The 22,100-nt window shown below is 37.0% G+C and overlaps 2 protein-coding genes across 5 annotated transcripts in view; both read right to left on the minus strand.

Annotated features, from left to right (window-relative positions):
- The window catches only part of LOC106160616 (steroid 17-alpha-hydroxylase/17,20 lyase), a 52,936-nt gene that overhangs the window by 25,532 nt on the left and 5,304 nt on the right, over window positions 1–22,100 (minus strand). The window lies entirely within an intron of this gene.
- Window positions 907–21,075, minus strand: LOC106153942 (cytochrome P450 1A1-like). Of its 4 annotated transcripts, none has more exons than XM_086996685.1 (12): window positions 20,938–21,075; window positions 10,031–10,182; window positions 8,976–9,056; window positions 8,650–8,754; window positions 8,360–8,453; window positions 7,910–8,065; window positions 6,945–7,156; window positions 6,526–6,654; window positions 3,097–3,198; window positions 2,752–2,886; window positions 2,193–2,416; window positions 907–2,037 (listed from the first exon to the last, which is right to left on the minus strand). In XM_086996685.1, the coding sequence occupies exons 2-12, from the start codon at window positions 10,179–10,181 to the stop codon at window positions 1,912–1,914; spliced, it is 1,515 nt and encodes a 504-aa protein (XP_086852811.1). In that variant the 5' UTR covers window position 10,182; window positions 20,938–21,075; the 3' UTR covers window positions 907–1,911. The 4 variants fall into 4 exon arrangements, with proteins under 4 accessions (XP_086852811.1, XP_086852812.1, XP_086852813.1 ...); XM_086996686.1 differs by lacking the exon at window positions 20,938–21,075 and adding an exon at window positions 17,009–17,653; XM_086996687.1 differs by lacking the exon at window positions 8,976–9,056.

A 22,100-nucleotide genomic window follows, 5' to 3' on the forward strand; every position in this document is an offset into this window, starting at 1 on the left:
AAATCAGAGCCATCTTTGATATGAGATCCTCAGTCTCACGAGGCATCACGACAGCGTGGCTGATCCAGGGTTGTGATTGGTCAACAAACTCAAAAGCAGGTCAGAGGTCAGTCACTTTTCCATTTTTGCCGCGTAAGTTTAAAGGCTCCGGGCTGAGCGGAGTTAATTCGTCAAAGTGTTTACGTCATATTAAACTTACCATTTTCAACACTTAATTGCCACTCAAAATGCGGGAAATGGCATTTAAGACGGTTACAAATTTCAAAACTTCCCTTGGGAGCATGCCCCAGACCCCCCCAGAAAGCTTGAGGATCCACCGCTCGGGATAGGGCCTTCGGTCCTCCATGGGACGCCCGAACACTGGTTCAGGTACAGGTACAGGTCCAGACCTGTGCCTAAACCTCTGTACCGATACCTCTGTACATGATGTTTCGTTTAGGTACGCAGCCCTACTATGTACATATAACTATGCATTTGTTGAAAAATGTTTTTTATTCTTTTCATTTCTGCAACATGCTGATATGGTGATTATTTCATACATCCTGATCAGTAAAGATAGTTAGCCAAAGAACAACAATTCCCTTTTAAAACGAAGACCACTTTTCAGTTTTAACATATAATATTAATTGATGATTTAACCTGGAATTGCCAGTTTTTTTTCTATTTTTTCTATTTTGGAGCGAATATATGCAATTTCTTATTTTGAAGGTTGAGCAATTTGTCACACTTATATACTTAAGGAGAAGAGGTGTCGTATCTTGGTGTTAAAAAATTCCTAAAGTTAACAATAATGATATAAAACATCATTATAATACATGTCAATTCATATATTACATATGTTTTCATTCCGAGGTACAATGGTATATTTTACCATCTGTCTTTGCCAAGTGGTAAATTAACAATGTATCAGTTTACATATTTCTTTTATTACTGTCTGGGGAATACAATAATTACTGCTCCAAACATACTCTTATTTGAAAATTAAATACTTAATAAGTTGAATACATCACTTTTCCATATTTGAAAATTGGTATTTATGTTAGGTTTGTGAAATACAACTGTACAGTAATGCACTGTACTTGTATAGGTTTTAGTTGATATTCTACATGCTTTTCAATATTTAAAGCAATTCTTTACAAAGCCCTTGTCCATATTATATAAATGCATAAAAGTTATCCACGCTGTTGGTAATGTGTGACTTCATACCTGAATAACAAGTAACAAGTAAAGGGGTCGTTTTAAACGATAACCCCAACGCCGGGAATGCTGAGAAAAATGCAAAAGTGACAATAATTTTAAATTCGTACAGTGGTGCAATAGACTACAGTTCAGCATAACTTAGGGAAAAGGGTATTTTTATAGCTTTTACTCTTTGTCTCACAAAACTCTCTACTTCTCGTGTATTGTTAACCAACCATTTACTTAACCCCAAAATGGATCGCTTGATTTCATGTTAATTCGTGAAACCTGGGGTTTTTCCAGTTGCCTTACTCCAGTGTATATTTCAAACTGGTTTTGCCTATACAATACACTGTATCATTGTAGTTATTTTTACAATGCCAAGCAGTTCTGCCTTTAAAAATTCGACTCGACAAGAAATGCTGCAGTAGCTTTACGCGGTTGTCCATAATGTGACCTCGCGCATGCTCAGTGCATTTTGGTAATTTGTCAATTCAGAACTAGGGTTCTTAAAATATCAAACGAGGAACAACATGTATATACAAAACCATCATATTACTAACTAGTGGATACAATAGTTCTTAAATGTCTTGCGATTAACTGCCCACACCCTAAAGGTTAATAATGCATGCTTTGTTTAATGCGGTCCTCTACGCCTCTTGATCCATGCAATATATTTGAATAGCGGTCCAAATATTGCTTGAGTCATTTAAACCACCTTGATGTAAATTGTCATCCCCTTTTTTGTACAATTATCTTCTGAGGAAAGGGAGTGTTGTTTAGTTCAAACATCATAGGCTCGAAGTCAGGTTGGACATCTGGTGGAAAGCTTACGCTAAACCGACGAAAAAACAATGCCTGGAAAAGAAACTAATCACTATTCATACCTGCACATTTACATGTATATGTAAGTAGTGCACACACGATATTCCTAAATATGAATAACATGTAATATTCATTAAGGCTATCTGACACATTTGAAAGAACAAAAATCAAAACGAAAGAACACGTACCATGATCATCATGATTTCTGCCATGGCAAGTGCTTCTCCCACACATTTCCTCTTGCCACTGCTGAACGGCAGCCATGTCTTTTTATCCAATTTTTTCAAGCTGCCATCTTTGTCCAAAAACCTCTCTGGCATGAACGTCTCTGGCGATTCCCAGTTTTTCGGGTCATGGTGGATTGCCCATATGTTGGGATAGACAAGAGTGTCTTTTGGGATATCGTATCCACCTAAATGATGATGAATAAAAAGGTGTAGCGTCATACCATCAGTGCATTGCCAACAACCTCAAACTAGCTAAAGAGATAAGTATTTAATATGGACAGTATGATAAATTTTCAGATTGCCATTCAATAAAAAGAAATTGTTTCACGAGAAAAAGTAGGTACCATGTAAACAAAAGCTGAAGTTGCTGTGGAATTCAAATTCATGCCATCGATATAGTCCTTAAAATTCATGTTATCGCCTGTTTTAGTTGGATGGGGAAGATTAATTATATATTGATAATGACAGATAATTCAATAACCTAAGTTTTATATGCGAGCAAGACAAATTGATATCTCACCTAATTTGGTGTCACAAAGTGTTTTATGTTTGAAAGCCACTGGGGTTGCAGGGCGCATGCGCATTACTTCTCTTAGAACAGCTTCACAGTAAGTCATCTTACTTCTGCAGTGACGAAGATCGCCCGAATGGTTTTCTGTTTGTCATATGTCAAAAAAGGCTATTTTTAAAAATGCAACAATCGGATGAAGGACATAAACATAATGACTATATGCATTAATAGTGCAGGCCTCATACAGCCGCTCGTTTTCTAGAACTGTGAAACACATACATGTATTTGTGACCAATAAGATGCACATGTAACTGTAACTGAAATAAAGACAAGAAAGATGCTTTTACAATGTACCTAAGTCGTCTAACTCCTTGTGAATCTTTGTCTGGACTTTTCGATTGTCTGCTACATACATTACCATCCACTTCAATGTGTCGGATGCAGTCACGGTTCCAGCTACGGGAGATATATGTCTGCTTAATACTCATCGGATGCATTGTAGTAAAAAACAAGTTTCATATTGAGCATTGCACAACAACACTTAGTGTACTTTGTACAGAAAAATACAGACTTGACATTTATTATGGAAAATTTCAGTTTCGAAGGTAACCATAGGTAACAGTGCGTTAAAAAAAATCCGATTTCATATAAGATATATGAACGGAAAAGCGTGTTGTCAGGTGTATCGTTACCAATTAACTGACTACACTGTCTGTTGCGCTGCTGCATTATGTAATATGCAGTGATTTAATTTGGTGGTGCTCCTTTGAGCGGGTCAGAGCTAGGCTTTGGCAAAGCATGGTTCTGTCAAAAAAGTATACATTTGTCGGCAACTACTGAATAGAAGAATCTGAAATTTTGCATGCAAGCGGTCGGTTTTGCAGTTCGTAAAATGAGCCTTGTATTGCTTTACAATTATATCAATCTGTGGCAGAATGGCGCGAAAATGACAGACATTGCCAGACAGATCATAGCGCCAAATGGAACGGTCCGCACAGTTTTATAAAGCAATGCCCAGACTGATGTGCCTACACAGAGGTCACATACAATGTATAGAAATCTCACCACCAGGGTACAGGACCCATCGTCTTTCGGGATACGCAGCTGCAACTGAACAAAAACCAATCAGTCCATTTAGAATGAGGGACAAATTGCCACCAAAACGCGCATTCCAAGGCCCTTAGCGAACACCAAAATGGTTTTAGCAGGTAAGAATACTAAACAACCTCCGAGGTACCCACTGTAAACAGCAAAACATCGCCGTCTGTTTATCTAATGAATTGGGGACCATGACCGTTTCTGGGTAGATCACTGAAACCGCGTGGCTTTCATTATTGAGGTCCGATTTCACCTGCACCACCCAACTAGTCAAAACAGAGTTTACAGACATTACAGGACAATGCGTGTGCCGCGTCTTAAGTGATTAGGGCATTGACAGCGTCAGTATTTGAAGTGTATACAACATTGGTGCCAAAACACCAATGGTAGTCATTGACGAAAACCTGCACCAGATCAAATAAAGGAATAATCTGGGAAACAATTGACTATCATTTGATAGGGGGAACCTTAGGAACAATTTTAAGGTTGCACGGTGAGATTGTCGGTCCACACAGAGAACTTTTAATTGCACATAACGTACAGAACCAAGGGAATGATCAGCTACCTTAGTCATCAAAATCGCGATATTTGAACCACATAGACAACGTTTGGGTAGGCCATTACTCGACGAATCATCGGCCTACATGTTCTACAACAACTGTTTTGACCGATGCCTGGAATGTTATTGAACTCTAAAAAACATTTCCGAAGTAATGCCTTGTCCCTTGAGAGTGCTGGTAGCAGCCAGAAGAGTTCAGGTGTAACAGCGACCGTTGCTATGACTAGACACTGACATGAGGGTCATTAGGCCACACTTTTTTATTTTTATGGATGACATCCTCTGGGGACCCCAAAGTCGGTGCGAGCGGGCGAAAAAAAAAAAAAAAACAGTCAAAAAAAAAAAAACTGCTTAAGAAAAGTTATGTTTTCAGTACACAGCGGGAAACACTAATTTACCACAGAAACACGTATCAAACTAACAACATGTCTTTATCCATGCTCTCAAAATATTAAAGCATTGTGAATAGGGCCTACTTCGTAGAAAGGTAAAAAGTCATGAATATATATGCTGCATATTACCAAATCTATTTAAGGTTATTTCATGCATTCTGTTGGTATAGAAACCAATAAAACAAATATCAAATAAATAGCGTGTCTTTATTTGTACTCTCAGAAAATTAAAGCATTGTAAACACTTCACAGAATTGTTTAAAAAATGAAGCAAAGATAGGCCTATGCTTCCTACTACTAAGGTAATTTGGGTCGATGCCATTTTGTCTACTTCGACTCACACGCTAGCAGCCAACTATCGGGTGGCCTGTCCGACCTTCAGTCCACCAAATACCGCGACGCTCTTGTCGACCCTTTTTTCGCTCCAAAAAGAAACTGGTATGTGCTGCTTTGGACAGAATGTCACTGAAATTTTCCGGGCGATGATTGCTGGCCGCGGCCAGCCTTTCGTATAATTGTAAAAGGGTGATATCTCCATGTCCAATATCAATGGCAAACCAATCCAAAACGACGGCCCCCGTTCTCTTTATGACTTTAATTGTCGTGTATTTTGAAATTAATGCTAGAGATGAAGTTGACGGCAAAACGGCCATATTTCCATGTGGTGATAATACGCATGCGCAGAAAGTTCATTTTCCGCACTCGGAACTACTAGGATGTCTCCGCAGTCGACAATGACAGTATGGAGCTTGCGGAATTAGTAGAGAATTGCTGATTGCATTTTCCGGCAAATTCAATAACGATGTTTGCGACAACCGACTTCCTTGGGGGGGGGGGGGGGGGGGGGCGGTTTTGGGGGGGGGATTTTTTTTTTTTTTGGAGAACGGACGAAAATCGGTGCGCGCGCAGGATGTCATCCATAAAATTAAAACAGTGTGGCCTTAGTGGAGCGTGTAACTCTTTTACAGACGATAATTAGGAAAATATGGAGATCCAAAATATCTTTTTTTATGGACGTTGTTTGCTTCACTGGCAAATTCAACCAATGAACTGATGTCACTATGAGATCAGAGAGAAAATAAAAAGTTATTAAAACACGATTTTAATCCTTATTTTCATTTATCAGTCAACAAAATAGGAAAAAAACTGATGAAAAATGTTTTGGAAAAAAATCCCATATTAAATGTCAAGTCTGTATATATCCTTCCCGTTAAAATCTACCACATGTTTGATATAGAAGTAATAAGAAGCGTCGAAGTAAAATTACCCGTGGTGTTCCTCATTCTTTCTCCCTGTAATGTTGTTTAAAAGTGGAGGATACAAAATAAAATACACTAATGCTATGGACAATATAAACGTTTTGAGGCTTTTTTTCCTGCAAGAAAAACAGATTATGACACTGCGCGGAGGTTTGGGACATACACTGTATAACCTTTACCTCTGAATATGTGAAACATTCTTTATCGTACTCTTTCGAAAATACTGAATAGCTCAAATTTTGTTAACTATCTAGAGACCCGTGTGATATCAGGAGCTACAGTGATATTGCGATTCCTTTTTAATTATAGAATGAACATCAACTGTGTCGTCTGAAATACGTTCACATGTAAAAAGCAACTGCGTTATACTTGGGAGTATGGTTATGTGATACCTTATCTATTCGACAAAGTACCAAATATCATCAGAAATACTGTATTAAGAGTGCACGTGTGCTATCTCAGAAATCAACCCTACCAATATTTATGTCCAATAAGGTGAGCATGATTCTAGTGTCAGAAAGCGCCTCCTTGGCGTTGTCATCGCTTTCAGGTGTCAGCTCCTCCTTCAGTAGCAAAAATTGGTCCATTATGTCTCTTGCGTCACCTTTGAAATAAATGATCATAATTTAGTGATCATAATTTAGTGACTACTTATTTTCAGTAGAACTATTTATCACAAATTATATAGTACATAACCTAGTTCATGAACAGATTCTGACACTGCGTATATAAAATTTCGTATATAACATATATATATATATATATATATATATATATATAATTAATGACTTAAAATACTTTTATTTTCCCAGCTGCTTCCTGTTCATTTCAGTAATATTAAATTCAACGGATTACAGACATTTTGTAAATATATTTTTTAAACATGTCACGAACCTGTGTTTAAAGTTGCCTTGTGTTCTTCGAGGTTAACTTTGAGGAAGGCACCCACTTCCTTCGTAATTTGTTTTGCCATGACAGATGATGGGATAGGAAAATGTTTCAAGGCAGGGATGACGTCAGAGGGAATGGGTCCTGCCAATAGCTTTCCATTAATTTCGTCAATTTTGTCCTTTAACCAGATAAATTCCTTATCGTCAATTGTGTAGCTGAAAAGGATAACCATTCATTTCTGAGTTTCGAACAACATCTAAACGTAGCAGATTTTTAATTATCAATTCTATGCAAATATTTTAAATCAATGAGATATCATGGTTGGATAAATCTACAACACATTGATAATTTTGCAAATAAATGCATTCTTGTATATATCAAATCTTATATAATTTCAGATTTCACCTCATCTTAACCACACGCCCTGTCTACATTGGCGACTCTACCGAGACTCTAGTTTAAGTACCCATTTGGCACTTAATAATAATATTTATTTGACCATTAAGTAACAGCTTTCTAAATAAATGTTGAAAACGATACATATATGAGTGAATCCGTTAGATTTCGGTTTTTTCCATTACATATTATGGATAAGTTGTCAAAAAAATGCAGGTTTTGTCGTTCGAGATAACGTACGCCATCTATTCATAAGCCTCATTCCCAATGGAACTTTTGGTTCTACGTAATTCGATCCCTGAATGCTATCGGATAATCAGATTGGCACGCCCTTTATAAGTGTAATAACCAGTTTTTTTTTGTATTCTGCTCATCGCGAGGAGGCGTACTAACATGTGAATCTGCATGCCTTCAGTTAGAAACCTCTCAGAGGTAGATCGATCTAAGAAGAATGATATATTCATTGGGAATGAACTCATAGAAAGCAAATTAATTGGTTTTCCACAATCCAATAAAACACGTTACAAGAAGACCGAGTGCGTATCAAACATATAATTTTAACAGTAAGACACCTTTTCCCAAACGCCATCCTGCAGACGATGTTGAAGACAAGTAACCGGATGTAAACGTCTAATTCAAACGGATCGGCCTCCTTTTCAATCAGGTTTGCGACTTCCTCAAAAGCAGACCTCGTGTATGTTTCCAATTTATCACCCGCCAGGTAGGTCCTAAATGACGAAAACAATGATAATCCTCTGTGACTATATCTAGTGTTTTCATGTGTAATTTACCCTGAGGTTTTAAAAAACTGGGTCTTCTTGACCCCAAAACAACTTTGTGACTCTACTGGCAACATATTTCACCGCTCCATATGAAATCTCCCTTGTATTCCTCATACTTGGTATATAACGGGTATTTTAAAACATACACGGCACACGGCACAGCAGAATGGAATTCTACGGGGCTTTTTTTAGCTTTTTCAATTAAGCAATCTATGTAACGCACCAATAAGGTCAACGTACCTGAGAGCCTTCAAAGTCATCTGTCTCTGCAGTCTCCAAACTGGACCATAGTTGGCGAAAGATAAACTTCTGAACCCACCAGTCATAAGCTTAACTTGGTCAACAGATGAGTGCAGGGGTTAATGAGACGAAACAAAGTATTTCATCATCTAAATATCATTTAAAATACATTTTCCAACTTTACATCATCATCACGTTCTCACTATTATATACATATGATTAGCAGTGAGACATGAGGTACGTACACTATCCTATTATATTTTATTATAATAAATAAAGATGCTACTCACACTTCCAGCTCTCGTCATCTCTCCCGGCAAATATCTCTTTCTTTTCAATAAATGCCTCATGAACAATCTCCGCAGATTTTAGAACCACGACCGAGCGTCCAAATCCTGCGAAGTCAAATCATGTAAAATTGTTAGATTTTCTAGTCTTCCAAAATAGATTACGAATCGAACAAAGTTATATATTTTAAAACATTCTAACTGAATTAACATATTTTAACACTGACAACTAATTAAAATGTTGAAATGCTAAAAATAAGCATTCTACTTAAACTATAAAACATTCTTAGATATGATAAGCTAATTGACGAAATAAATGTACCTAATACCTAAATTCACCGAAAAAATGTCATCAAAGGACTTCCCGAGCTCATTGAAGGCGGCGTAAAATCGAACTTCATTTCTGAAAGCTGAAATGGTACCCGCATGTACGAATACAAGACTATTTATTCAAATTTGAGCCGTGACTAGGGCAGCCATTTCTTCAAAGTTTTCAGACCTATCAAGAAAAATACCTATATCCTAGAAAGCCATATGTTGTTGGAAGAAAAACGTTGGTACATATAAAACAGTCTCGGCAGTTGCAAAGTCTTTAAAATAATGCTCACAACCACAGGGTAGTATTTTTTATGAAAACTTCAGGACATTACCCTTAGCCAAAACAGTCACACAAATGATGCTGCATGGTGTCTTGGTAGGTACTTCAGCGGGTGTTGGAGAACTTCCCTCGAAAAGAAGGGCTTGCACAATACTGAGTCATGAGCAATTTTTTTTACATAAAAAACAATAAATAAATAAAAAAGCCAACAATGTGACAGTTAAGCTTTTTATGAACAATCTTCCTAATAATTTACGTGTATGATATAAGCTTAAGCGCTTCTTTTTATAGGGACAGATCATGCACCTCGGTTTACTGACGATAGCGGTATCTGTGTCGGATGTTTTATATAGGACAGTGGCGATAAAGATTTTGCTTACGAGGGGGGAGGTTGAGAATAAAAAAGTGCTTAGCTTTGGCTGAAGAAGAAAAAAAGAAAAAAAAAAAAACAGTAGACGAAGGAAAATTTCTTAAATTGTGTACAGTATAGATGTGTGAAATACATGTTGCCTGATATAGTCCCGGTTTGTTCAGTACACATTTTTATAACATTTAATTCTATTAAATATTAAATAAGAAGGTAAGTGGGCGTGGGTTTAATACAATGTATGTCTTCCCTAGATCTGTCACTTCTAAAAGTCTCTCTCTCATCTCTCTCTCTCTCTCTCTCTCTGTACTTTGTCCGCAACTCCTTTAAGTGGTATTATCGGACCATCTAAGATCTGATGTGTTCTTTACTTTCAACCATTTACTTGTGCATTTGCCTGATTTTCAAAGATATCTCACCAAAGTAATGTCCCAGTATCGGCAGATGAGGAGGTCCTGGTGGCAGTTTGTACTTCTTCCTCTGTAGATATGACATCACCAACAGAAATACCACGATTCCAACCAAGACAGTTTTCACAGGAAGCCAACTAATTATAGCTGTATCCATCATCCTAAAAGCGTATATGTTAACTGTAAAGTTATCATCTGAATTACGTTGGTAAAAGTATGTTCCTTAAAACTGCACTTAAACCTTCTCTGGATACAAAGACATATCTAATTATTTCATAAAATAACTTTAAGAATAACATTTTACCCTACTTTTAACCAAATTAAATCAAGGGTAGTCCAAATACACAAAACAAATTAATTTACAAAACAATACTTCTTTAAGTAAATATCTAAGGATTTTTCTCGCACATGAACAGATGTAGAATACATCTTTCATCTTTTAAAGTCTGTTACGGTCTACCCTGTACAAGCACCAATGCTTAGGTAGTGAAGCCCCCTCACACTTATATGGAATCAGCACGAAACAAACAGAACAAGCCGGAATGGCTAAATTAAAAAATTCGTACTACATATGGGAAGATATTTCAAATGGACCTAAATTCTTGTAAGAATACCGTCGGAATACAAAAAATGCGCTTGAATCCAGTCCGCCTCTAGTGTGACGGGGGTATCATTAAAGGAGTCGTGTCGCGATATCTCTCTCTTTCCTTCGAACAAGCAAAGGGCTGACCAAAGTAAGCTTTCTTAACTAATTTCCTTTTGATTGTATATTGTAATTACTCTAACTGCTCGCATCCATTAATTGTCTTGTAAAAGTGACAAAGAATGTGTTGCTTTCACACACAAGTTGAAAGAACTTTGCATAACTACTTTGCCTTGTTGCATGCCTTTATCAAGGTTATAATCAGTGTAAAGAGGCTGTCTTGCCTCACTTAAAAATGGAGTTGTTCTTCATACTGGTTGTTGCTTAACTTATGCTTACCTACTTTGTACAAATATGGTTTCACCAAATCGCCAAAAGTATGACATCAATGAACATTGTGTATCAAACGTTTTAATACGGTTTAAATAAATGGACAAGAAGGATTACGGTATGAGTTACTATCTACCTCTGGTGTTAACTTCGTCCTGCTGATAACTTTAACAAATGTTGCAGATCGTTAAAAAAGAAAAAAAAATTCTTATGCTGATTATTTATGACATACAATTTATATATTTCGGTTGTTTCACAATCAGGGGTACAAAATAGGGGTCACATTGAGAGAAAAATGAACTCTGAAGAATTTGTTCAATTTTTTAACATATAAAAAGAATAACATCTTAACTATGACATCCAGAACACAATATTAATTACTTTTTGTGCTACGCTCAAATTAACAGAACGCCCCTTAGGCTATGATCTGGGGGTACGGACACTACACATTCAAGTAATAGGTGAGCGGCAAAACCCCAAAACGTGCTTTATTTAAGGACTTTATAGTGTCCCCTTTATACACAGACCTGAATTATAGATCATTTGAAAGATCAGAGCCTGCTGGTCAAAGTTAGTCATGATGTGGAAATGGTAATTGCCTACGTAACCATGGAAACGGACAAAATCCAAGAAGGCCGCCTGTTTTTTTGCATTTTTTCTAAAAATACAAATCATTGATAAACATACCTAAAACATTGTGTATCATATGACCTTTTCACATCTCCTGGTGAGGGAGGTTGTGGGCTAAAAAAAAAAAAAAAAAAAAAAAAAAACACCAAAGCAGGATTTCAAGATGGCCGCCATTGTTTATGAAAAATTGGTCAAATTTTCTCATTTTATTCCAAATCTTCGCCTACTGCAATTCTACTCCAAAAAGTACATAGGTTTGTGTAGAGAGGATCATTATTGCAGTAGATTAGCAGCATGATAGAAGCATGTTTCAAATATGCTAATTAGCACCCAAATCGAAGCAGATTTAAAGCGTGTTTGCAGTATGATTGCAGTAGTCTACTGCGCTGGAGTGTCTACTGCGTTTTCGTGCGGGTACTTAAGACTCAGTCATTGGACAGCATGTTGTAATCGATATTTAAAAAAGTTAATTTTTGTACTCCGCTTTTCAGTGTTCATCCTGGTGCTTTCAACGGGGAAACTTCAGGTTGAGGTTACAATTACGTCGCGAGCCTAATTCCATACCTGTATGTCACTGGAATATATTTAAGTACACGTAAAGCTTTGTCCCTATATCGTCACACATCATAGATACTGAATTTTGTCTTTAATGAAAAAATACCCTCAAATTATCGTTTTGTGCTTAAACCTTTCATAACTTGGCCCGATGTTTGATATACAGTACGTGTAGTGTAGCTACTATGACATTCCTCAAGTTGGGTCTGCTGGGGGAGGGGGGCATTTAAATGATAAACGAGAAAGTCTACCTGTAAAACCAGCGGCAGCGGTTTATATGATCGCTATCTCGATTCCTTTTGCTTTGACAGCAATATAAAAAGTGTGATGGGAGTAAGTCACGCAAAGACCCGACGTTGTTTTGTCTTCAGCATTTCCTCCTCCTTGTCTTCTGCAATTACTATCGTCAATTAATGAAACCGAGAAAGCAATTAAGTGACAGCACACTCTATCGCCACGCGTTCTAAATCAGGGGGTGTTTATTCTGAATCGGGGAAACAGGAGATATGTCCCTAAATGGGGAGATTCTCGAGGAGAAATGCAGTGTTGAAAGGTCTAAAGAATTTTCTCTGCAAAATGGCTAGCTTAGATTATCATACAATGAATGGTACCATACGTGCCTGAGATCTTCAGTGTGTGCAACAAGTGACGCAAAGACAGCAAAATGTAAGCAAGGAGGCGTGTGTCTGTTTATAGGGGAGGGGCAGTTAGTGGTATTTGTATATGGAGTTGGGTAAAATAAAATAGTCCAGAATAGTGTACGTACACGTTTGAGAAGTTGAACATGGAAAAGTGTTCGACTTATAATAATAATAATAATAATAATAATAATAATAATAAAAGAGTAAAAAAACGAAATAAAATGTAAAAAAATCAAACAGTTACTCTGGCAGCTTTCCGTCATGGCTATGAATCTGACATCGAATTTGGTCCAAAATATTAGTAAATTCAGAATCATTATAGCTAAAACGTAAATTGACTTCTGCCTTAATTTGTAAAATAACCAAAAATGCCGGTGATCCAAGCGAGGGATACGCTTTCCTGAATGTAGCGGCGACGAACGGCTACGATGTTTTTCTGAACAACTTAACCTGCATGACAGTGGACCTGTATTAGTTACGAAAAGCCCCACTTTCAACAGGCGTGTTGTAATAATAATAACAATAATAATATTTATTTCTTAAAACCGCACTACACTACTCTCAGTGCTGTTTACAGATAAAATTATCAGGATTACAACTAATTATATAGCTAATAAAAGCTAAGGTAAAAAAAGCAATTAAAATAAATTAATGCTGGTAAAATAGTAATGGTCTGAACAATAAAACTTTTTTTCTGATAAAATATTAATTAAAATACTGTGAAAATAAAAATGTTTTTAAGTCTTTTTTAAAAACCTCAACACTATCAATAGTCCGATTGTGTGAGGGTAGTTGATTCCAAAAAATCGGTGCTGCAATTGAAAATGCCCTGTGGCCGTAGGTTTTGGTTGTTTTTTTATTATCATTTCTGGTAAAACAAAGAGTGGAGGTGGATCTGGTAGACCTGGTGAGACTGGGTGTACTTGGATGTAGCATTGAGTTAAAATATGATAGGCATTCACCTCTGGTGAATTTAAAAACAAACAGCAGAAATTTAAAAACAGTTCTCTGTCGTACAGGAAACCAATGTACATGTACATGTAGTTCGAATAAAATAGGTGAAATGTTTGATCTGAGATAGGTTTTGATCAATAGTCGTGCTGCAGCATTTTGGACAGATTGCAGTTTTTCAATTTGGTAGGTAGGAAGACCATACAGTAGACTGTTTCCGTAGTCAAGATGTGCAGTTATAAAGGCATGGACAAGCCTCTCCATTTGACTTTTATCAAGGATATGGGACAGTTTGGAATTTTTTAAAGACCAAAGCGGCTATGCATTTTTTACTGATGTCGGCAGCCATATCGCACCTATTATCAAAAATTACTCCAAGGTTTTTAACCTCATCTTTTACCGTGACTGTACTGTTTCCTATTTCTTATAGCTCTAGTTTTTCTGCATTCTTAGAAAAACGAGAGGTAAAGTGAACTACCTCTGTTTTGCCATCATTGAAAACAAGTGAATTGGCATTAAGCCATGGACTCAACTGAATAATACATTGCTGGATAGATGGAATTACATCTGATAGCCTGTCGCAAACAATATAAATTTGTGAGTCATCTGCATAAAGCATTAGGTCAAAACCGTACTTAGGGACAATGTCGTCAATTGGTGACGTGTAAAGAGTGAACAGGATGGGGCCGAGTACAGAGCCTTGTGGTACACCACAAGCTATTGGTGTTGACGGTGATTTGTGAGTGCCTATTGAGACTGATTGTTCACGCTCAGTCAGGTATGATTTGAACCATGCCAATGCAATATCATCTATACCGAAACGATTTTTCAGTCTGTTGAACACTATTTCGTGGTTTATTGTTTCAAAGGCTGCAGAAAAATCATTTATTAATATCTTCATGTCACAAAGTACATTTATACAGGCATAATTGTATTCTAGGAACTATTTCCAAGTAATGAACGAGAGTAAAATATAAGTCGGCACAAATATAAGTCATACAACAATGAGTCTGTATTTAAAGTGTAATCACTCCTGTTATGGGCCATGTCGGATTATAGTGGCATACCTTGATGCAAAACAGTCTATCGTTTCTTCCACCTCGAGCCCCTTTAATAAATGTATTTTATTACTCATTTTACCCATTTCATTTGACACCCTCTCTGTTTCTCTCCCTTCCCCTTTCTCTTGTTAGAAGGAGGGTTAATAATTAAGCGCTCAAAATCTGCATCACCTATCTTCAGAAAAGAATGAGTCAATGAACCAGTGGGCTGGTCCCCAACGTTCGACACAGCAGAATGAATCAAATAACAGCTTTCACACATTTAAATGCAGCTAGCTATAGTGTCACACACACACAAATAATCCGCTGCATGCACGAAGCTGCTGAACAAAAATATAATTCGCTACGGAAGACCGTTTGTTTACATAAGTACTCTTAGGGGGCGTACCTACAGCAGGGGATCAGGCCAGTCACTATATTCCGTCAACAATCGTTTAGCGACCCTATCATTATCACACTGCCTCTATTGTATTTTCTGTCGTTAAAATCAGCATCTAATTTTTAAATGGTGAACGGAAAAAAATATACACAAACTAAATACTAGGACGGGAGGTTTCATACATAGATTATACTGTTTTGAGTTGTTTTAGCGGATAATGTTTTTATTACTTGTATGATAAATGACCTGCTTTGGTTCTCCCTGAACTGTCATCTAGTGAAAGAAGCACAGAATACACAAACGTGAAAGCAGCGACAGCGGTTTATATGATCGCTACTGCAAACCGCAGTAGACTACTGCAATCATACTGCAAACATGCTTCAAATCTGCTTCGATTTGGGAGCTAATTAGCATATTTGAAACATATGCTTCTATCATGCTGCTAATCTACTCATTAATGCTCCTCCTCTCTGTACAAACCTATGTACTTTTTGGAGTAGAATTGCAGTAGGCTATGCTGCATTTCTACTGCAAATATGCTCCACACCACTACTGCGTTAATGCTTTTTTGCTACTTCGATACTACTGCATTTTCGTGCGGGTAATGTTTTATTACATGTATGTTAAATGACCTGCTTTGGTTCTCCCTGAACTGTCATCTAGTGAAAGAAGCACAGAATACACAAACGTGAAAGCAGCGGCAGCGGTTTATATGATCGCTATCTCGGTGCCTTTTGCTTAAACAGCAATATAAAAGTGTGATGGGAGTAAGTCACGCAAAGACCCGACGTTGTTTTGTCTTCAGCATTTCCTCCTCCTTGTCTTCTGCCATTACTATCGTCAATTAATAAAACCGAGAAAGCAATTAAGTGACGGCACATTGTATATAGTCACTAAGTGTATTTCGCTGAGAGTTTACAAGATCTAGCGACACATTTTATCGCCACGCCTTCTAAATCAGGGGGTGTTTATTCTGAATCGGGGAATTAGGAGATATGTTCCTTAATGGGGAAATTCTCGAGGAGAAATACAGTGTTGAAAGTCGTTATAATCAGCATCTAATCTTCAAATGGTAAACGGGAAAAATATACACAAACTAAATACTAGGACGGTAGGTTTCCTACATAGATTATACTGTTCTGAGTTGTTTTAGCGGGTACCCGCAAGAAAAAGCAGTAGATACTCCAGCGCAGTAGACTACTGCAATCATACTGCAAACTGCAGTAGACTACTGCCATCATACTGCAAACATGCTTCAAATCTGCTTCGATTTGGGAGCTAATTAGCATATTTGAAACATGTTTCTATCATGCTGCTAATCTACTGCATAAATGCTCCTCCTCTCTGTACAAACCTATGTACTTATTGGAGTAGAATTGCAGTAGGCTATGCTGCATTTCTACTGCAAATATGCTCCACACCACTACTGCGTTAATGCTTTTTTTGCTACTTCGATACTACTGCATTTTCGTGCGGGTAATGTTTTATTACATGTATGTTAAATGACCTGCTTTGGTTCTCCCTGAACTGTCATCTAGTGAAAGAAGCACAAAATACAAACGTGAAAGCAATGCAAGGTTTTTTCTGCTACTTTTCAATTTAAAAAATGACAATATGTAAATTGATATATCCTCATCAATGCCTACAACTCTGCATTCGACTAAACTATAGAGTGACATGATGCAATCCCACCATGTCGATTTTGCACCTTTTCTAAAAAATTGGATAAGGCATTAGGTGCAGCTTTACATAATTCACATTTATATTCATCACCTTTGAAACATATGTATTTCTCACCTTTGCTCAATGCCAAGATCCTTTTAACACCAGGGAGTAACAGTTTTTGAAAGCAACCTTCCCCTTACCCCTCCACTCGCCAGTCTTAATACATGTGGCGCAATATGCCTACAATACATGACCTAAATTGCACAGTAGCAACGTCCCAGCAGGCATAGTCGCGTTGGATCAACGTTGAAAACAGGTTGATACGTTGAATTGCCGTTGATCTACCTAAATTCAACGTAAAATCAACGTTGATCCAGCCACGTCACCCAGCAGAATCAACGTTCATTTTGGTTGATCAACGTTGATTCAACGTAGAATCAATGTCGTTTGCCTGCTGGGTCAAAACGCCGTCATAATGTGACATTGACTCAACGTTATATTTTGCTAATTGACACAACCTTGCAGTTATGGATTGTAATTTAAAATATCAATTATTGAAAACGTGATACTTTGTTTATCAATACTGTAACTAAATTTATCAAAATAATAACAAAAGGGTTTAAAAGTAAAAATGACAGTTGTTTTGAGTCTTTTGTGAACTAGTGAATTTTCTTAACTTGTTATTCAGAAATACATTCCAATAAACTGAATTCCTTGCAAGATCAGCTACGTCGTACAACGGAAACATAATTATTACTACTTCTGTAACACTAAGATGAATAAGTTGCTGTAAATGTAATGGAGTTAAGTTAATAAAGTTAACAGCTCTTGGTAACCTGTTATAGATAGACAGGTTGAGGTGATTGTGACTTTGTTATATATATATATATATATATATATATATATATATATATATATATATATATATAACATTGGTCAAAAAAGTTGTCCCACCCTCATTTCCATGTACTTTTATTTACAAATGATCAGCACACAGGTGTAAATTATATAACTAGTGCTTCTAACATGATTAATGGTTAAAAAAAAAAAAATACAAAATAGTGGTGAAAACAAATACATTTGATATTATTTAGTCAAATTTATAACAGGTACCCCCTCAAATCCAATGTTTCACTGCTTCACTTTATTAAAACAGAATTATTACCCTTGTTGAAGGATTGTCACGTCATCTACAGGAGATAATTACAGGAGATAATTAATTTCGCGGCAGACGTACACGCTATTAGGTTCGTGGCCTTTAGCAAGCACATCCTAATGCTAATTATGTTTAAATTTGGAGACATTTGATGACGTCTTTTCAATTTAATAGACACAGATACTATAAATAAAAGAACTGAAATAATTACCATGTGTCAGCACAAGGTGACGTAACTGAAGTAATAAAGTGTCGTCAAGCCTACGTAAGTGTCGTCACGCCGTGTTGATAAACGGCTAAAAAACATTTTCAAATAAACCTCCTGACGATCGGGCATTCCTTCTGGGTATGCCCGTGAAACTCGGAGTCGGGCTTATTACATGTCTCTTGTTATTTATTTATTTATTTATTTATTTTAATTGTGCATAAATGCTCCGGACTGTTGAGCACTCTGTGCCACACTCACGCTTGTTATATACACATATGCTTTATTTTATTTTATACTTGATCTACTTGTATAACATCTAAAACATAGTACCACTAATGGAAATTTTCAATATCGTTACAAGCTACGCAAATATAACTATATATACATAATTGACATTTAATGTGGCATATTTTCTCCAATTCATAATAAATCAGTTTTTTTTCTCCTATTTTGCTGACTGATAAATGAAAATAAGGATTAAATCGTGTTTTAAAAAACTCTGATAATCTGTTCGATGTCATTGTGACATCAGTTCACTAATTGAATTCGCAAGTGAAGTAAACAAAAATACATTGCCAATTTAAAGTCATGCGACAACCATTGAAAGCAATGTTTTGGATCTCCATATTTTCCAAATTATCGTCTTTAAAAGAGTTACACGCCCCACAAAGGTCCCTCATGTCAGTGTCTAGTCACAGCAATGGTCCCTGTTACACAAGACCTCATCTTGTTGCTACCAGAGCTTTCAAGCGGCAAGGTATTCCTTTCCTTAGAATAGGTTTTTAGAGTTTAATCTGGAATAAAATTCCAGTCAACGGTTAAAACTTGTCCAATTTGGTTCAGTTTTGTTGTAAGACATGCAGGCCGTTGGTACAGCTAGTAATGACCTACCACATATTGTCTATGTGGTTCAAATATGGCGATTTTGATGACCAAGGTAACTGCTCATTCCCTTGGTTCTACAATTTATCTGCTGTTAAAAGTGCTCTGTGTGAACCGGCGATCTCATCGTGCGACCTAAAATTGTTCCTAAGGTGCCTCATATCAGATGATGGTCAAGTGGTTTCCAGAGTATACCTTTATTTGATTTGGTTCAGGTTTTCATCATTGACCAATTAGTGTTTTGGCACCAATGTGGTTTCCACTCCAAATAGTACTGTGTACAGAGCTTCCGTTTGAAACAATAATCTGTCTGGAAATGTCTGTATTTTTTCGCGCCATTCTGGCACAGCTTAACAATTTTATAAAACACTGCTTAACTCATTTTACGCACTGCAAAACAGACTGCTTAGATGCAAAATTTCAAATTCTTCCATACAGTAGTTGCCGACATATGGATATTTTTTGACAGAACCATGCTTCATCAAAGCCAAGCTTTGACCAGCCCAAAGGAGCACTAGCTAGTTAAATCACTGCATATTACACAATGCGGCAGTGCAACTGACTTGCTAGTGAGTTAATAGGTAGCGAAACAGCATACTTCTCCAGTCAGATATCTTACGTGAGATCTCAATTTTTTTGAAAAAAGAACGCATTTTTATAATGATTTTAGAGTCAGATGGACTCCATGAGAGCCAGGGGGTGATTGTCTCTGATAAGAGAGTCTAAAGACTCTGGTAATGGGGTAATTTGACCCTTATATAGGAGTAAAATTAACTCCACGAGGGTCAAGGGTGCTGGACTCTGACTAGAGAGTCAAATGACTCCAATTTTATTCTCAGTGTGTGACTTTGTCCCTGAATGGCAAGTAACAGGTAAAGGGGTCCTTTTAAACGATAACCCACATGCGCCGAGAATGCTGAGAAAAATGGCAAAAGTAACAAACATTTAAATTTGTACGGTGGTGCAATAGATTGCAGTTCAGCAGAACGTAAGGGAAAAGTGGGTTTCTTTTTATAGATTTTACTCGTTGTCTCACCAAACTCACAACTCCTCGTGCATTATTACCCAACCATTTACTTAACTCCAAAATGGATCGCTTTATTTCATGTTGATTCGTGAAACCTGGGGTTTTTTCCAATTGCCTTACTCCAGTGTATATCTAAAACTGGTTTTGCCTGTACAATACACTGTATCGTTTAAAATGCTAAACAGTTCTTCCTTTAAAAATCCCATTCGACAAGCAATGCTGCAGTAGCTTTACGCCATTGGCCTTAATGTGACTTCGCACATGCTCGGTGGATTTTGGACCTGGGTGGATGTTGGAATGAATGGGCGTAGGTAACCGTTTCTCTGAATTAAAATCGTAATTCAAGACTAGGGGTCTTAAAATATCAAATGGAGCACAGCATGAACATACAAAAACCACCCTACTTTCTTAAGGTAAATAGTGTTTTGTTTAATGCGGCCATCTACGCCTCTTGATCCACGAAATATATTTGAATACCGGTCCAAATATTGTTTGAGTCATTTAAAACCACTTTGATGTAAATTGTCATTCTCTTTTTTGTACAGTTATCTTCTGAGGAAAGGGAGTGGCATTTATTTCAAACATCATAGGCTCGAAGTTAGGTTGGACATCTGGTGGAAAGCTTACCCTAAACCGATGAAAAAACAATGCCTGGAAAAGAAACTAATTACTATTCATACCTGTACATGTATATGTAAGTAGTGCACACACGCTATTCATAAATATCAATAAAATGTAATATTCACCAAGACTATCTGACGCATTTAAAAGAACAAAACAACACGTACCATGAACATCATGATTTCTGCCATGGCAAGTGCTTCTCCCACACATTTCCTTTTGCCACTGCCGAACGGCAACCATGTCTTTGTATCCAATTTTTTCAAGCTGCCATCTTTCTCTAGGAATCTCTCTGGGCTGAAAACCTCTGGCGATTCCCAGTTTTTCGGGTCATGGTGGATTGCCCATATGTTTGCATAGACAATAGTGTCTTTTGGGATATCGTATCCACCTAAATGATGATGAATAAAAAAGGTGTAGCGTCATACCTACGGTGCAGTGCTAACAACATAATACTAGCTAAAGAGGTCAGTATTTGACATGGACAGTAAAATTAATTTTCAGATTGTCATTCAATAAAAAATGTACTACACGAGAAAAAGTAGGTACTATGTAAGCAAAAGCCGAATGATGCTGTGGAATTCAAATTTATGCAATCGGTGGTCCTAAAACTTCATGTCATCGCCTGTTTTTATTTTTATTTTTGTCGGATGGGGGAAATTAATTATATATTGATAATGATAGAAAATTCAATAACCCAAGTTTTATATGCACGCAAGACAAATTGATGTCTTACCTAATTCAGTGTCACAAAGTGTTTTATGTCTTAAAGCCACTGGGCCCGCAGGGCGAATGCGCATCACTTCCCTAACAACAGCTTCGCAGTAAGTCATCTTACTTCTGCAGGGACGAAGATCGTCCAAATTGTTTTCTATATGTCACATAAAAAAATGAAGTTCTTTTTAAAAATACAACAATCGTATGAAGGACATTAACATAATGAGTATATGCACAAATAGTGAAGAACTCATACAAACACTCGTTTTCTAGAACTGTGAAAAATATGTATATGTGACCAATAATGTTCACATGTAACTGTAACTGAAATGAAGACAAGAAAGAAGATTTTTTTTACAACGTACCTAGGTCGTCTATCTCCTTGTGAATCTTTGTCTGGACTTTTGGATTAGCTGCTACATACATTACCATCCACTTCAACGTGTCGGATGAAGTCACGGTTCCAGCTAGGGGAGATATATGTCTGCTTAATAATCATCGGAGGCATTGTAATGAATTACATGTTTCATACTGAGCATCGCACACCAACAATAGATGTGCTTTGTACAGAAACATATATTTTCCTTCCCATTAAAACCTATCACATGTTTGG

The sequence above is a fragment of the Lingula anatina genome, chromosome 10 (assembly GCF_051362555.1).
Source record: "Lingula anatina isolate TDL-2025a chromosome 10, LinAna3.0, whole genome shotgun sequence".
NCBI classification, from domain to species: Eukaryota; Metazoa; Brachiopoda; class Lingulata; order Lingulida; family Lingulidae; genus Lingula; species Lingula anatina.

What these genes read in the sequence shown, in the direction of transcription:
- LOC106153942 (XM_086996685.1), bottom strand. Translation starts at nt 10,181, where the DNA reads ATGATGGATACAGCTATAATTAGTTGGCTTCCTGTGAAAACTGTCTTG. An exon ending in ATGACTTTGAAGGCTCTCAG is followed by an intron (nt 8,066 to 8,359) that starts GTACGTTGACCT and finishes TTCGTCATTTAG; the next exon opens with GACCTACCTGGCGGGTGATA. An exon ending in CTTATTGGACATAAATATTG is followed by an intron (nt 3,199 to 6,525) that starts GTAGGGTTGATT and finishes TATCTCCCGTAG; the next exon opens with CTGGAACCGTGACTGCATCC.